The sequence below is a fragment of the Microcaecilia unicolor genome, chromosome 4 (genome assembly GCF_901765095.1).
Source record: "Microcaecilia unicolor chromosome 4, aMicUni1.1, whole genome shotgun sequence".
Taxonomy (NCBI): domain Eukaryota; kingdom Metazoa; phylum Chordata; class Amphibia; order Gymnophiona; family Siphonopidae; genus Microcaecilia; species Microcaecilia unicolor.
Window position 1 is genome coordinate 263,551,919 of NC_044034.1, and position 17,968 is coordinate 263,569,886.

Here is a 17,968-nt window from a genome sequence, read left to right on the forward strand (position 1 = left end):
CGGCCACTCAAACCCAAGGGCTCAACCCTTGGGGGGGGGGGGGGGTAGTGGCCAAGTGCAGGTGAAGCTGTAAGGACCAGTCCAGTGTGTTCCAGTCTGGTGCACTCCAGTCCAATGTGTTCCGGTCCGGTGTGTGTCCAGTCTGGTGCGCTCCAGTCCAGTGTGTTCCGGTCCAGTGTGTGTTCCAGTCCTGTGTCCTCCAGTCCGGGGGATTGCAGTCCAGTGTTCCAGTCCTATGTCCTCCAGTCCGGGGGATTCTAATCCATGTGTTCCGGTTCACTGGGTAATGCCTGCAGTCCCTGCCGGTGTGCTTGCTCAGTGTTGGTTGGTGGGTTTTGCCTGCTGCTGTCGCTCCTTGGCAGCAGCCCAAGGGCTCACATTTGCTCCAGAGCCCGGCCCCGCGGGCTCTGAACCTGAGAACCTGACATTAACATTATTTCACTCCTTCAGCTCTTTTAGAGGCCACAAATGTTGTTAACTTAATTATGCTTATTTTTTAAAGCACTACTGTTATGCTGTTATTAATATGAGCTACTTGGTTTTGTTGGTTGTAAAAATTTGTTTGACGTATGAATTGTGTATGTTGAATTGTAATCCACTGGGGACTGATGGATCAATGCAATAAAAGTGATTTAAAAAAATACATACTGGTCATGTAGAGCTAGATTCAGTAAACTGCACTCAAAAATCGGTGCTCAATGCTATTCTATAATGGGCAGTGAAAGATGAGTGCCCATTATAGAACAGCACTGAGCGCCGATTTTGGTGCCCAAATTTGGACACCAGGACTTACCCGCGGAAACCAGGAAAACTTCCCAGTGCCCAATTTAGGCACACATCCCTGGTATTCTATAACACTGTGCAAAAATTTTAGGAACACCCCTGACCTGCCCATGTACCTCTCATGGCTACACCCCCTTTTGGATTGCACACTATGGGGTTTGGGTGCACACAACAGCATGTAGCAAGATGTGCCATTAGCACCCATTTTTTGGCACTAATTGGCCCATTAGCCCAGTTAGTTGGACACATATTTTGGATCGGTGCACAAATATTGGCACCCAAAATAGAACCTGGGCGAGGGGGTACAGTGGTGCAAAGTATTCAGGTACAATATATTTCCTGCCTTAAAGAGCTTACAGTCTAAATTGGTGCCTGAGCAATAGAAGAAACTGACTTGCCTAAAGTCACAAAAAGTGGCAGAAACAGAATGTGAACTCATAAGTAATGTCACACTGGGAAAAGACCAAGGGTCCATCGAGCCCAGCATCCTGTCCACGACCGCGGCCAATCCAGGCCAAGGGCACCTGGCAAGCTTCCCAAACGTACAAACATTCTATACATGTTATGCCTGGCTTTTCCAGATTCTAAGTCCATTGCTCTAACCAATAAACCGCCTCCTCTCCTGCTGGTAGAGTTGTGCTTTCAATTTAACATCACTTGCCTAGGTTTTAATCCCTGGTATCTTGATGGACCGTAATATTTGCGACATTTGCAATATTTGTGCAGCCATGTATGCCACAAGAGACTTAGATCCTTGCAACAACTATTATGTTTTCCAGAGGGACTAACTGCAGGGTACAATGTTCACAAAGGAATTTTTATACTCTATGCAAGCACTACAACATAATCATTTTAATTCACTGTGACAAACCACTCATGCAGCACTATTTACAAAAGAGCTTCTTATACATAGTGAGTATAACATTATGTAACCACCTTAAGTCTCTGTTCATTCTGTACAAAGATTCTTTTCAGAAAAACATATATATATATATATATATATAAAATGTCTAGAGCAAACATGACTGTGAGATAAATCTAATCTAGCCAGCAATTCCACTTAATACCACAAGTACTTAGAATCTAAAAGTTTTGTTAATTTTTTGTTTTTAACTAAAACATTTAGAATGCATCATTTAATAAAATAAAGTGATAGCTTGTATTGTTTCTAGGTAAAGTTGCATAATAAGATAAAGTCTTATTGTTTATTCTCGATTTAATGATTTAATACTAGCTGGGGCCTCAGGCAAAAACAAACTCCACACCTGTTTGAAAGTATCTACTATAGATTTGTTCTGATTTTTCACTAGCTCTATTGTGACTGGCTATTGGAGGTGAGCAAGGCAAGGGATTGGAGACCAGGCAGCACATACAGTAATAGGGGGTCTCTTGGGTTTTAGAGGAAGCATGGAGATGGAGTGGGAGGGAGGGAGGCTGAACCCCAGAGGCTAGGTTAACAAAGCAATCCTGCTCCCAGCATGGAACAGCAGCAGAGTGTCTGGGCCACAGAGCCTGGGTTCACAGGTGTAGCAATTCACTTCTACTCCAACCAGCAAACTGACCCAGGGTCAGCATATGTGAAGATGAGAAATCACAGGTCCGGATTAAGACAAGGAGAATTTCCATACTATTTTACAAGAAGCTGTGCAAACGTAGAGCCTCTTATAAAGCAGATGCAGGACTGCATGTGTAAGTACTTCAATGTACAGAGAGAGCAGCAATTTTAGAAAGGTGCATGTGGGAAAAACACCCTAGAATTCCAGCCCCCCCCCTCCCCCCACACACATACACCTAGGAGCAGTTTCTAAAACTTCTGCTCCTTCTGTAAAAGGCCCTGTTCCCATCATTGGTACCCCCACCCCCACCCCCCATGCAACAGCCCTCCCTCCTGTAGCTACTTTCTTTATTTTTAATCCCTAGTTCAGTTTTGTCCATTTTGAACTCGACGTCTTTATACTAGTTTTTCTGATGTGCCAAGTTTTATCCTAATCTGCTAAATGTTTGGAAAGGTATTTTGCCCTGGACAGACAGAAAGAGCCATCCCTTTAGTTTAATTCTTTCCAACTTTCATTGGGTTACAAAGATTAGATTTTAAATATAAAATTGAGTTTCCATTATTAACTATCTGGATTATTATTAGGATTTAGCTAATGCATTGGGATTTGAACTGGGCTTTTTGGTTCTCAGCTGAATGGCTCCAAATGCAGTTCCTTTCTCCTCTCAATTTTGGTGAGATTTGCACTGTTTTACTAGTAAGGAGTCTTTGTGGAAATCTCTCTGTGATTTATATGGCTTCAGGCTGGGGGATGGGCTCAACTCTGGTTTCAGAGGAACCTCCAGGGTGCAAAAAGACAAATTCTCTCTCTCTTTATTGCCACTTGGTTATAGGTCAGTTTTGATTGCTGGACTCCTCGGGCTCAGAAGTAGGAGTCCTTTGAGTTTCTGCATTCCAACTCCATTTTCTTCCCTGCTTCCCCCTCAGCCCACTGTTTTCACTTGCATAACTAAGCAATGGTTCTGCTCAACCTTATGATGTCAAAGAGAAATCTAGGTGAAAAATCAAGGTTCTGGCATTTGGAAGAATCTGAACAAACTCAAGTTAAATACTGCAAAATTTAGTGGATGAGCAGATTGGATATCTGGATTGGCCACTGCTGTGTTCTTGTTTTAAAGTCTTAAGTGCAGAGTTTTTTCAGTAAGTAACAATCATTATCTACTGTGTAAATTATGTCTTTTTTGCTAGTTAAAGTCATTTTTATCCAGCCATCATTTCAGAATAATTCTTTACTTAGTTGTTCTGACTCATCCCAATTACTATTGGCTTAATATTCAGCAGTGGCAACAATTCTTTTAAAAGCCGGTCATGGCAATTAATAAATATGTATATGCAGCATGCGATGCTAAATATATGTACACTGTGTTCACTGTACTGACTAAATATATAGCTGTAATATTCTGCCTCTATGGGGTAAATTCTCAAAAGGCTGCCAAAATTTAGGCATTAGAGTGATGTAAGCTAACCCCCAGATTCTATACAGTGTGCCTAGAGATTTGCAGTGAAGTCCAAGCATATTCTATAACAATGCACGTAACTTAATTAGCTTAACAGGCTAACTAGCATTGATAACAGTACTTAACAAGCAAAAACGAGAATTGGCAATAATTAGAGTTTGCGCGCACAACTCACTAAGCATATTCTGTAACCCAGTGCACCTAAGTTCTAACATGTGCAGGCAAGAAGGGGCATGGTTGTTTTGTGGGCATTCTGAAATTTATGTACGTAGTTATAGAATATGACCCAGTGTGCGTAAATCTATGCACCAAGATTTACGCCACGTTTTCACTGGTGGAAATGGAGGCACATAGTTTTAGGCGCTGAGATATCAACTAAGTGTATTCTATATACCGCGTCTAAATCTAGGCGCCACTTATAGAATATGCTTAGTCAGTACTGATCTCCACACTGATTTTTTAGGCGCCATATAATCTCCCCCTAAGCGCCAAATCTATAATGACAGTTGTGCATGCAACTGCCGTTATAGAATAATAGCACACATCTACATTTTTGCCCCTAATTTTAGGCACAAGCACATACACCAGCTCAATGCCTAACTGTAGGCAAAGCTAGCATTCTATAATCCATGTGCGTAACTGTCGGACATGTCCATGACCTGCCCATGCCCCTCCCAAGTCCACACCCTCCTTGAAGTTGCACGACTTGGAATTTGAGCACGAAATTTACAGAATAACGACTAAAGGCAGTTATGCACATAACTGCTAATTGATACCAATTAGGGCCAATTATAGCCTATTATTGCTCATTAACACCAATTATCAGCTCATTATTAAGTTTAGTTATACCAGTAACTGGCTTTATTCTGTATCTTGAACGTGCAAATTTGGATGTGCAACTTTCAAGAATTAAGGTGGTATATGCATATGTATAGTTACGCAATTTAATTCAGGACTGCTTTTTTGAGGACATAAATTAAACTGCTTAACTTTTTTTTTTGTTACATTTGTACCCCGCGCTTTCCCACTCATGGCAGGCTCAATGCGGCTTACATGGGGCAATGGAGGGTTAAGTGACTTGCCCAGAGTCACAAGGAGCTGCCTGTGCCTGAAGTGGGAATTGAACTCAGTTCCTCAGTTCCCCAGGACCAAAGTCCACCACCCTAACCACTAGGCCACCCCAAGTATAAAATAGTGGCTAAATATCACCATTATCTGTACAGCTGGGCACTCCATCCTACCCCTGCCCAGTACTAACTGGTAGTACTGCTGTGGTTAGATAGATTTTCTACAGCTGGATAAAGCATTTTACATTTAACAGTGACTGCTAAATATATAAGCCCCTATGAACCATGTAATTCTTCTTTTCTGTGTGCTTAAAATTTTTTACAACAACCCTTCCTATAAGCAAAACATGTTTACATGCAGAAAATGCTCTATAAAATTATCATGGAGAAGGGAATAAAAAGAACTGAACAGGGCAATGTTAAAATATCTAAGCACAAACTCTTTTACAAGTTTTTGTAAAAAAGGATAGCCAAGGCTTAGTGTGATACCTCTTTTGATACAGGCAGTGGAATGCATGTTCAGCAGCAGTAAGTACCAAGAACCCTGGAGGTGGCTTAGGAATGCACTCAATAACTGTAAGTACACTTTAAGAATTTTAATCACATTGAATCTGCTGAATCTGCTTAGCAACACTTGGAAAGCAACACTGAAACAGAAGACCAAATTCTATTAATAGGGATTTTTGCAACATAAGAATGATTTTCTTCACTTGCCCAAATAACGTGGGTAGATTTATGGCAATTGCAGCCATCTAAACCTACTGTATTTAGCAAACTAAAGATCATTCACTAAACAGATTCAAGTATTAAGCACTCATTTTCAAACTTCATTGGAGGCTGATAATCAAAAACAGATACGCGATTTACCGACGGCACAACTGCTGGCTTTGAATTTTATGGCTCAGGTAACAGTTAACACTAGCTGTATTAGTAGGGGAAGTTATCAACATGGGCTACCATTAAGACAAGTTCTTTTAACACAAGCACCTGCTTTTTAGCATAGGTGCCATTTTATGCAATGAGACATAGTAACTAATAACTCAGATTAATAGTAAAATAACTCATTTTATTGGTAGCCCATGTTGATGACTCCCCCCCCCCCCCCATCTCATATAAATAATTCTCACCTGCAACATTCTGAAGCTGACTCTGTGGGAGGGAAACACTGAAGGCTAGGCTGTCAGCAACATTTACTCTCACTCATAGACCCGCCCTCAGCCACACCCGGACATAATTCGCAACCCCAACGTTCTAAACGAAGCCTCAACCGGAAGTGTGAGGCGCCAGAGATATCCGTTTTTGACCATTACTGTGTGCCCCGCCTTCGCGTCACAACGTGATGACGTCGAGGGCGGCACTCAACCAATCGCATGAGGCAGGCTGACTGATCGAAAAAAACAAAACAAAAAAAAAACAGCTGACGCAAAGGGAAGGGAGAGGAGGACAGCGAGGAGAAACAAAGCAGCTAGCCCACCAAGCCACCCCCCCCCCAACGACTCACTCACTGAGGCAGGATGAGTGATAGAACCCCCCCCCCCCCCCCCGCTGAAGCAAACGGAAGGGAGAGGACCACAGCCAGGAAAAACAAAGAAGCTAAGGCTGAAAAACAACTCTGTCTCTCAGAGCAATAGACTGATGCAGCCTCAGAGTTTGCACACTCTGCCCCCACCTCTGATATTCAAATCCTTTACAAAACATTAATAGCAGAAGGTCATTACCTTGCTAGCGCCCGTTTCATTTCAGTCAGAAACGGGCCTTTTTTACTAGTGTTTCTATAAGCCACAGCTTATACAGTTTAAACTGAGTGGGATTTGGGGCAGAGCATAAACGTATATTGATAGAAGTGATAAACAGCTGCTATCTATATTTTATATGCAGCATTGGACAAGTTAATCGTAAAAATAATATATTAAAGTTACTAGTTACTGCAAGGAAAAAGCAATATATTTAATGAAAGTAAAATGTTAAGTTACTGTGAAAGTAATATTTAATTTAATTTTTGTTACATTTGTACCCTGTGCTTTCCCACTCATGGCAGGCTCAATGCGGCTTACATGGGGCAATGGAGGGTTAAGTGACTTGCCCAGAGTCACAAGGAGCTGCCTGTGCCTGAAGTGGGAATCGAACTCAGTTCCTCAGTTCCCCAGGACCAAAGTCCACCACCCTAACCACTAAGGCCACTCCTTTCGTTACTTTTTAATTATTGGGATATAAACAGCTGTTTCAACATTACATAAAATGAATTCTAGCAACTGGAAATCCATCCATTAAGCAAACATCTAAACAGAAAATGCTCAAGTCCTCAAATATACACCCCCCTGTTTACTAAGCCACACGGCAATGCCGACACAGCCCATTCAAAGTGAATAGGCTGTGTTGGCATTAGTGTGGCTTAGTAAACAAGGGGGAAAGGGATCAAATACAATTAAAAGATATTTACATCAAATAAGGAAAAAAACCCATGAAAACAGCTAACTGAATGCCTCCATATCTTCTATAACAAGGTTCATGAAGAGGTCATCAACTTGCAAACATCTACATACCTTTCAATAACAGCACCACAGAGATACTGGATAAGGCCAAAAAAGGACTCGACTTCATGGAAAACTGGGCCACAACTGTCAAACTTAAACTGAACTGAGCAGTGGCGTACCAAGGGGGGGGCGGTCCGCCCCGGGTGCACGCCGCTGGGGGGGGGTGCCGCGCGCCTGTCAGCTCTTCATTTTCATGCTCCCTCTGCCCCGGAACAGGTTACTTCCTGTTCCGGGGCAGAGGGAGCATGAAAACAAAGAGCTGGCAGGCGCGCGGCACCCCCCCCCCCCGGGGGGGGGGGGGGGGGGGGTTGCTGCACCCGGGGGGGTGGGGCGCATCGGCGATCCGCCCCGGGTGTCAGCCCCCCTAGGAACGCCACTGGAACTGAGACAAAACCAAAATCCTGGTTCTATCCAGCCAGCACAATCCCACAACTTACCAAAACCTCATAAAAGATCAACAATCTTATACAATCGAAACACAAATAAAAATACTAGGAATCATTCTTGACAAACATCTGACCCTTGAAGACCAAGTTGCTGCAATCACATCAAAAAGCTTCACAACACTATGGAAACTGAGAAGAAACAGAAACTTTTTCCCCAGTCATTCCATCTTATAGTACAGACGCTGATATTGTCCCAACTAGACTACTGTAATGCAGCATACGTAGGCTGCAAAGAAAACCTACTACGATCGTTGCAGACCGTCCAAAACACAGCAGCGAGATTGATATTCAAAAAGTCAAAATATGATACACCAGCTCCACTACTCATAATGCTACATTGGTTTCTGATCAAGGCCAGACTATTTTTCAAAACTAGTATAATCATCTTCAAAATACTGTTTGGCATGTCACCAGACTACATGTTAAACATGATCAAACTATCACCAAGAAATGCAAACCCAGGAACAAGAGGTTACCTACTACTTCATTTGCCCAACTGCAAAAACATACTATACAAGTCCACCTACATGGTGGGATTTAGCTCCCTGGGCCCAAAATGGTGGAACTCAATTCCCATAGTCATAAGAAGCATCACAAACTACCTCCAGTTCAGAAAAGACCTAAAGACCTACCTCTTCAGGAAATTCTAGGAGTAAAATATGCACTAATCATTCTGGAACAATACACAACGCAACCTCTAAATGTAACCCATCTTTCCATTTAAGAAAATAACTAAGACATATTTTCTCAAGAAACCCAATGAGTATTCCATATGCACTAATAGTTATCTTGCCAACCACTGTAAAACACAGCATATAACCTTGTAAATGTAATTGAACCAATGTAATCTCTAACAACTGTTAAATGTAAGCCACATTGAACTGAAACTCGTTTTTGGATAATTGTGGGATACAAATATGAATAAATAAATAGAAATATCCAAGTTCAAATTCAATAAATTCATACCTGACTAGTTTGTCACTGGGGCCATTGTCTCTGAAACCCATCTCTTCCAGTTTGCAGCGTCTATACAGCTCATAGTGTCTTGCATGAGTCTGCTCCCTCAGGTCTTCCATGTTTATGCAAATAAGCATCTCTCGAAGCTTTACAAAGTCACAGTGGTTTTCGTTTTCCACTATCAAATAAGTATTAACATTGATTCACTGGTTAGTTAAAGTAAAATAACAAAAAGCATTGCAATGTTAAGAAGTTATAGAAGAACAAATATTTTTCTTTAGTCTTTTCTGATCGTGATGTTTTACTTTTGTGCATGTCTGCCTATTACCTCCAATAGACATCATTTAGCCCTATGCTCCAAAATGGTGATCTGGGAAGATACATTTGCCAGTACTGCTTGCCCAATGAGCAGAAGAGAGCAATTCAGTCAATATCCAGGAGGCAGCGGTGAGTGTTTTATGTGCTGACCGCCACTGGCAGAATTAGGCTCCGATATTCAATGCCAGGTCGTGTACAGCCAAAGGCTCTGAATATACGGGGCTGACCAGACTGTTTTGCCACTGGGACTTATGTGGGTCTTGATCAATATTCATTCGGGACCTGCATAAGATATTTTATGCAGGTCCTGGCTGAATATCAACTGGGACCCGCATAAAAGGATGGACTACCATCCTTTTTTCCTCCTCTCCTTCTTCCCCCTCCCCCCTGAACAAGCCCTCCTAGTAGCCCCTCAACCCTAAGAAGACCCCCCAGACCTACTGTTCCAGTCCCTGGTGGTCAAGTGATCTTTGGGGCTAGAGTGATGCCCAGTCACTCCTGCCCCACTCCTGCTGGTCCCATAGTGAAAATGACTGCTGCGACCTCTAATGGCAGTCTTGCAATACTACCACACTAGCATGAAACCACCAATAGAGCATGGAGTCAGCCAAGGCAGGAGTGACCGGGCATCACTCCTGCCCTAAAGATGACTTGACCACCACAGACTGAACTGGTAGGCCTGGGGGGAACTACTAGTGGTGGGGGGACTACCTGAGGGGTGCTATTCTTCGGACGGGTAGGAGAAGAGGCACAGACAGCTTCAGGCCGGTACCTGGAAGTTATATGAGCGTCTGATAGTACCAACACCCACACAGCTAAATCGGGCAAAGTTAGGACTGCTACTTATGCGGTCCTAGTTGCCCAGGAGGTATGCGAGCACAGGCAATGAATATTGTTGGCACCCACATAACTCCAAGCTCCTCCCCAACTCTGCCCCTGGAACATGCAGTCTCTGCCTATACCGCACATCTGCAGTCTCTGGGAATATTCAGAGGCACTGCCCGGTTAAGTGCCACTGAATATGCATGGACAGCCCGCAGAGTACTACCATGAGCCTCTCCTGCCTGCTTAAATATTAGTTTTGAACTAGTATTTTTAGTTATGCTAAAATGTCCCAAAACATTTCCTTCCTCCAATAATCTGATCAGATCCTTATTTTATCAGTGTCCATATGTAAAGTAATTACTATAATTTGTGCATGTGCGTTAGTCTTCATTATTAAAAGTTCAAATGTAAATAATACAATATATGACATAAGATACAATATGAAATTCATACCCATAACAACATGTAAACATCATGTTGGACAGAAAACAGTAATATGCAAAGAGCCAGAATCTGTATGTGATGCCTGATTTTGCACAGATTGAACTGGTAGGGAAAAGGACATGCAAATTGGGATGGTCACAATTTGCAGAGTAGTTTACAAAAAGGCTTGCAATGTAGAATCTATTGTAAAACACTTCTAAGGCTGGACAAAAAACACATATATTTTACAGCACATCTGGTGGGAACTGCCCGATAAAAAAAAAAAAAAAAAAAAAAACTTGGTAAACAATAGAGCAGCACCGCTCAGCAGTTTGAACATGCAAATGCTGGTACCATACCTGTAGGTATATTATATTGTTGTGAGTTTGCAAGTGTCATAATGAGGCAGGATGGGTTACAGACACCTGGCTAATTTTTCTTCCCTTCTCTTGTCATGTACTCTATTGTTAAGCATTGTAAACTGCTCTATCATACACACAAAGGGTGATACAATAAACAAGACAATAAAAAACATGTAGGTAGCAAGTCTGGAACTTATGTGAGTGGTTGTGGTTTTGTCTGTTTTCTGTTTGTTTTATGAATGAGCATCTTTATCTTGTTATTTTAGATTGTAAATTGCCTAGATGGCCCTCTCAGTTCAATGGCAGTCAAGCAAATTGTTATAATAAATGCAAACTAGATTTTACAAAACTGGACATCTAAGAGGAGCCACAAAAGCAATGGGGCTACAAAATTGTTCACCTTCACAGTGTTGAGATTTCTTTTTTTTTTTTTTTTTTTTGCTTTAATTCACCCCTCTCCCCCATCACTTCTCCAAACCCAGGACCAAATGAATATTTAGCTGTCACTTAAGTGTGTCAGAGTAGGTGTAAATGCCAACATCTAGATTTTATGAAGTAGACATTTACTGCCTTTGCTAAATATAAAATATATGCATAATTTTCAGAACTGCCCAAACCATACTCCCTCGAAAACCACATGCGCCATGGATATAAGTGTGTAAGTAGCAGCTTTTCTAAAATTTCTAATTTTTTAAAATCCATTTCCAAGGCAAATTGCATTCAAGTACAGTATTTTCCCTGTCCCATATGGGCTCACAAATCCGAAGACATGCTGCCACTGATGTTTCCTCCATGTTCTGCAAGATTCCTGGCTTATGCACACTGCAATGCCCCAACGCTGGCCGGCAGATTCTACAGCGAAAACACTGTTTAACTGCCTCTGTGGGAGTCGCCATTCATCCTGACTGTCACACGCACTGTACCATGCAGTCCCAAGCAGTGAGTCCGGATCCTTCCCCTGCACCAAGTAGAACTTGCAGCCCTCCAAGTGGTTCTGAGCCAAACTTTAGTTGGAATTATCACTGCCAACTACTCTCCCCAAGCTCACAGTCTCCACACATCTCACTCCAGATGAATAGAATCAGGATTGATACTCTGTCCCATGCTCTTCAATAAACCTCTTTCCTTCTCCTCTCCTTTTTTTTTTTTTTTTTAAGGTTGTTGTGCTGGAAAGGAGATCTCCACAGAAATCAGGGGAGAGGTGACGTAAGGGAAGAACAAAATTTGCAGGGCACCACAGACAGGGATCTGAAGACCTCCAGATATGACTCTGCAGACAAGCCACCATTGACTAACTGAACTAGGAGGAAATCACTTAGAATCAGAGGCTGAAAAGTATGTCCATCCACTTGCTGGAGATGGAAAAAATACTGAGGAGCTGGACAGGATGCTAAAAGAGATAAGTCTCAGTGATTACTGTGGGCTGAATGTGATACAGCCCATAGGAGCTGAATGGGCTTCGTTGCACTTGGTGCACTGCTAATCACTAGCGCGGCTTTATAAAAGGAATCCTTTGATTTTGAGTAGATTGGATTATTGTAATATGCTACATTTGGGCCTTGTGAAATTTATTTATTTGTTGCATTTGTATCCCACATTTTCCCACCTATTTGCAGGCTCAATGTGGCTTACATAGTACCGTGATGGCGATCGCCAATTCCGGTAAGAGAAATAACAGACAATCAAAAAACTCCAAACTGCCCAGAATACGGCCGCCAGACTCATATTTGGAAAAACTAAATATGAAAGTGCAAAACCCTTAAGAGAGAAACTTCACTAGCTCCCACGTAAGGAACACATTGTGTTCAAGATCTGCACAATCGTACACAAAATCATTCACGCAGACACCCCAACTTACATGCTAAACCTCGTACACCTACCTCCCAGAAACGCCACAAGATCATCCCGCAAATTTCTCAACCTGCACTACCCCAGCTGCAAAGGACTTAAATACAAGCTGATGCATGCCACTACCTTCTCTTACATGAGCACGCAGTTATGGAATGCATTACCTACAGACCTCAAAGCAATCAACGAAACAACTATCTTTTGAAAATCTCTAAAGACATTCTTCTTCAACAAGGCCTACAATGAGAACCTATAACCTCACTAAGTCACCTCACCAATCCACTCAATTATGAACGCTTACCTTCTATAACTACCCTAACCACTCTCTCCCTTCTTCTTTCTTCCCTTCCTAATCGCTACACATTACTAATTGTATCTGATATCCTGCAATGACAATGTTAACAAATCTATGTAAGCCACACTGAGCCTGCAAATAGGTGGAGGAATGTGGGATACAAATGCAATAAAGTGAATGATACATACCTGTAGCAGGTGTTCTCCGAGGACAGCAGGCTGATTGTTCTCACGACTGGGTGACGTCCGCGGCAGCCCCCACCAACCGGAAAAGCTTCGCGGGACGGTCGGCACGCAGGGCACGCCCACCGCGCATGCGCGGCCGTCTTCCCGCCCGTGCGCGACCGCTCCCGCCAGTTGAATGACTAGCAAAAATGAAGAAAACGCAACTCCAAAGGGGAGGAGGGAGGGTAGGTGAGAACAATCAGCCTGCTGTCCTCGGAGAACACCTGCTACAGGTATGTATCATTCACTTTCTCCGAGGACAAGCAGGCTGCTTGTTCTCACAACTGGGGTATCCCTAGCTCTCAGGCTCACTCAAAACAAGAACCCAGGTCAATTGAACCTCGCAACGGCGAGGATACAACAGAAATTGACCTACGAAGAACAACTAACTGAGAGTGCAGCCTGACCAGAATAAATGCGGGTCCTGGAGGGTGGAGTTGGATTTACACCCCAAACAGATTCTGCAGCACCGACTGCCCGAACCGACTGTCGCGTCGGGTATCCTGCTGGAGGCAGTAATGAGATGTGAATGTGTGGACAGATGACCACGTCGCAGCCTTGCAAATCTCTTCAATAGTGGCTGACTTCAAGTGGGCCACTGACGCTGCCATGGCTCTAACACTATGAGCCGTGACATGACCCTCAAGAGCCAGCCCAGCCTGGGCGTAAGTGAAGGAAATGCAATCTGCTAGCCAATTAGAGATGGTGCGTTTCCCGACAGCGACCCCTAGCCTGTTAGGGTCGAAAGAAATAAACAATTGGGCGGACTGTCTGTGGGGCTGTGTCCGCTCCAAGTAGAAGGCCAATGCTCTCTTGCAGTCCAATGTGTGCAACTGACGTTCAGCAGGGCGGGTATGCGGCCTGGGGAAGAATGTTGGCAAGACAATTGACTGGTTAAGATGGAACTCCGACACCACCTTCGGCAGGAACTTTGGGTGGGTGCGGAGCACTACTCTGTTGTGATGAAATTTGGTATATGGAGCATGAGCTACTAGGGCTTGAAGCTCACTGACCCTACGAGCTGAAGTAACTGCCACCAAGAAAATGACCTTCCAGGTCAAATACTTCAGATGGCAGGTATTCAGTGGCTCAAAAGGAGGTTTCATCAGCTGGGTGAGGACGACGTTGAGATCCCATGACACTGTAGGAGGCTTGATAGGGGGCTTTGACAAAAGCAAGCCTCTCATGAATCGAACGACTAAAGGCTCTGCAGAGATGGCTTTACCTTCCACACGATAATGGTAAGCACTAATCGCACTAAGGTGATTCCTTACTGAGTTGGTCTTGAGGCCAGACTCCGATAAGTGCAGAAGGTATTCAAGCAGGTTCTGTGCAGGGCAAGAACGAGGTTCTAGGGCCTTGCTCTCACACCAAACGACAAACCTCCTCCACTTGAAAAAGTAACTCTTTTTAGTGGAATCCTTCCTAGAGGCAAGCAAGACACGGGAGACACCCTCAGACAGACCCAACGCAGTGAAGTCTACGCCCTCAACATCCAGGCTGTGAGAGCCAGGGACCGAAGGTTGGGGTGCAGCAATGCTCCGTCGTTCTGCGAGATGAGAGTCGGAAAACACTCCAATCTCCACGGTTCTTCTGAGGACAATTCCAGAAGGAGAGGGAACCAGATCTGACGGGGCCAAAAGGGCGCGATCAGAATCATGGTGCCGTGGTCTTGCTTGAGCTTCAGTAAGGTCTTCCCCACCAAAGGTATGGGAGGATAAGCATACAGGAGGCCGGTCCCCCAATGGAGGAGAAAGGCATCCGACGCCAGTCTGCCGTGTGCCCGAAGTCTGGAACAGAACAGAGGCAGCTTGTGGTTGGTCTGAGAGGCGAAAAGGTCCACCGAGGGGGTGCCCCACTCTCGGAAGATCTTGCGTACCACTCTGGAATGGAGCGACCACTCGTGCGGTTGCATGACTCTGCTCAGTCTGTCGGCCAGACTGTTGTTTACACCTGCCAGGTACGTGACTTGAAGGAGCATGCCGAACTGGCAAGCCCAGCGCCACATGCCCATGGCTTCCTGACACAAGGGGCGAGATCCGGTGCCCCCCTGCTTGTTGGTGTAATACATTGCAACCTGATTGTCTGTCCGAATTTGGATAATTTGGCAGGACAGCCGATCTCTGAAAGCCTTCAGTGCGTTCCAGATCGCTCGGAGCTCCAGGAGGTTGATCTGCAGATCCTTTTCCTGGAGGGACCACAGACCCTGGGTGTGAAGCCCATCGACATGAGCTCCCCACCCCAGGCGAGATGCATCCATCGTCAGCACTTTCGTGGGCTGCGGAATTTGGAATGGATGTCCCAGGGTCAAATTGGTCCGGATGGTCCACCAGAGCAGTGAAGTGCGGCAACTGGTGGAGAGGCGGATGACATCTTCTAGATTCCCAGTGGCCTGAAACCACTGGGAAGCTAGGGTCCATTGAGCAGATCTCATGTGAAGACGAGCCATGGGAGTCACATGAACTGTGGAGGCCATATGACCCAGAAGTCTCAACATCTGCTGAGCTGTGACCTGCTGAGACGCTCTGGTCTGGGAAGCCAGGGACAGGAGATTGTTGGCCCTCGCTTCGGGAAGGAAGGCCTGAGCCGTCTGGGTATTCAGCAGAGCTCCTATGAATTCCAGAGACTGAGTTGGCTGGAGATGGGACTTTGGGTAATTTATCACAAACCCCAGCAGCTCCAGGAGTTGAGTAGTGCACTTCATGGACCGGAGGGCTCCTGCCTCCGAGGTGTTCTTGACCAGCCAATCGTCGAGATATGGGAACACGTGCACTCCCAGCTTGCGAAGGTACGCCGCTACCACCACGAGGCACTTTGTAAACACTCGTGGGGCAGAGGCGAGCCCAAAGGGCAGCACACAATACTGAAAGTGCCATGCGCCCAGGCGGAATCTGAGATACTGTCTGTGAGCTGGCAGTATCGGGATGTGAGTATATGCGTCCTTTAAATCCAGGGAACATAGCCAATCGTTTTTCTGAATCATTGGCAGAAGGGTGCCCAAGGAAAGCATCCTGAACTTTTCTTTGACCAGGAATTTGTTCAGGCCTCTCAGGTCTAGGATGGGACGCATCCCCCCTGTTTTCTTTTCCACAAGGAAGTACCTGGAATAGAATCCCTGCCCTTCCTGCCCGGGTGGTACGGGCTCGACCGCATTGGCGCTGAGAAGGGCGGAGAGTTCCTCTGCAAGTACCTGCTTGTGATGGGAGCTGAAGGATTGAGCTCCCGGAGGACAATTTGGTGGCAGGGAGGCCAAATTCAGGGCGTATCCGCACCGCACTATTTGGAGAACCCACCGGTACGGACACTTTGAGGGCGGCTATGTTCCCGTGGATCCAGTCAAAAGCCCGTCCCCGGCTTTTGCTGTGGAGGCGCAGGGGGCTGCTTAGGCGCACGCTGTTGACGAGAACGAGCGCGCTGGGTCTGTCCCTGTGCCTGACGAGGCCTTCGGGCCGGCTGGTTGTACCTACGCCTTGCAAAAGAATAGGGTGCAGCCTGCCGGGCCCGGGAAAAACGTCCACCTGTTGAGGTGGATGCTGAAGGCGCCCGGTGGGAGAGCTTGTCGAGGGCGGTTTCCCGCTGATGCAGTTGGTCCACCAGCTGCTCGACCTTCTCACCAAAAATGTTATCCCCCCGGCAAGGGACGTCGGCCAGTCTCTGCTGGGTGTGGTTGTCCAGGTCAGAGGCACGCAGCCATGAGAGCCTGCGCATCAAGGTATAGACCTTGGGCCGCAGCACGAGATGCCACGTCACAGGTGTCATAGATACCCCTGGACAGGAACTTTCTGCACGCCTTCAGCTGCCTGACCACCTCCTGATAAGGCCTGGACTGCTCCGGCGGGAGCTTATCGACCAGGTCCGCCAGTTGCTTCACATTGTTCCGCATGTGGATGCTCATATAGAGCTGGTATGACTGGATGCGGGTCACGAGCATGGAGGATTGGTAGGCCTTCCTCCCAAACGAGTCCAGAGTGCGAGACTCCCGCCCCGGGGGCGCCGAGGCGGTATCCCTCGAACTCCGTGCCCTCTTGAGAGCAGAATCCACGACCGCCGAGTCATGGGGCAATTGTGGCCACATTAACTCTGGGTCAGAGTGGATCCTGTACTGGGACTCTGCTTTCTTGGGAATGGTGGGATTAGTTAACGGTCGCATCCAGTTCCGAAGCAGTGTCTCCTTGAGGACATTGTGCAGCGGTACCGTGGAGGACTCTCTAGGTGGTGATGGATAGTCGAGGACCTCGAGCATCTCGGCCCTCGGCTCTTCCACAGAGACCACGGGGAAGGGAATGCTGATAGACATATCCCGCACAAAGGAGGCAAAGGAGAGACTCTCAGGAGGTGAGAGCTTCCTCTCCGGTGAAGGCGTGGGGTCCGAGGGAAGGCCCGTAGACTCCTCTGAGGAGAAATATCTAGGGTCCTCCTCTTCCCCCCACGAGGCCTCATCCTCGGTATCGGACATAAGCTCATGTAGCTGAGTCCTGAACCGGGCCCGGCTCGACGTCGAGGCACCGAGGCCTCGGTGTCGTCGAGCGGTGGACTCCCGCGCCGGCGGGGACGAAGCTCCCTCCATCGACGTCGACGGGGACTCCACCTGCGTGGCGGTCGAGACCGGCGCCGGCACAGCCTGGCGCATCAGCCCTTCCAGGATCCCTGGAAGGATGGCTCTGAGGCACTCGTCCAGGCCCGCTGCCGGGAAAGGCGGTGGGGCCGGTAGGGGTGTCGGTGCCAGAATCTGGTGGGGGCCAGGAGACGGCACCGAAGTGCCGGGACCCTGTCGCGTCGGTACCTCCACAACCGACGGGGACCTCTCCTCTCGACGTGGACGCTTCGGCGTCGCCTCCTCTCCGATGTCCGGATGCGAGGGCGACCGGTGACGA

General features: G+C 46.2%; 1 protein-coding gene across 1 annotated transcript in view; it reads right to left on the minus strand.

Annotated features, from left to right (window-relative positions):
* Positions 1-17,968, minus strand: part of SEPTIN10 (septin 10) — a 188,133-nt gene that overhangs the window by 31,712 nt on the left and 138,453 nt on the right. Inside the window, exon 7 of the mRNA XM_030201482.1 lies at positions 8,809-8,977. Within this exon, the coding sequence (XP_030057342.1) occupies positions 8,809-8,977 (169 nt within the window). The remainder of the gene's footprint in view (positions 1-8,808; positions 8,978-17,968) is intronic.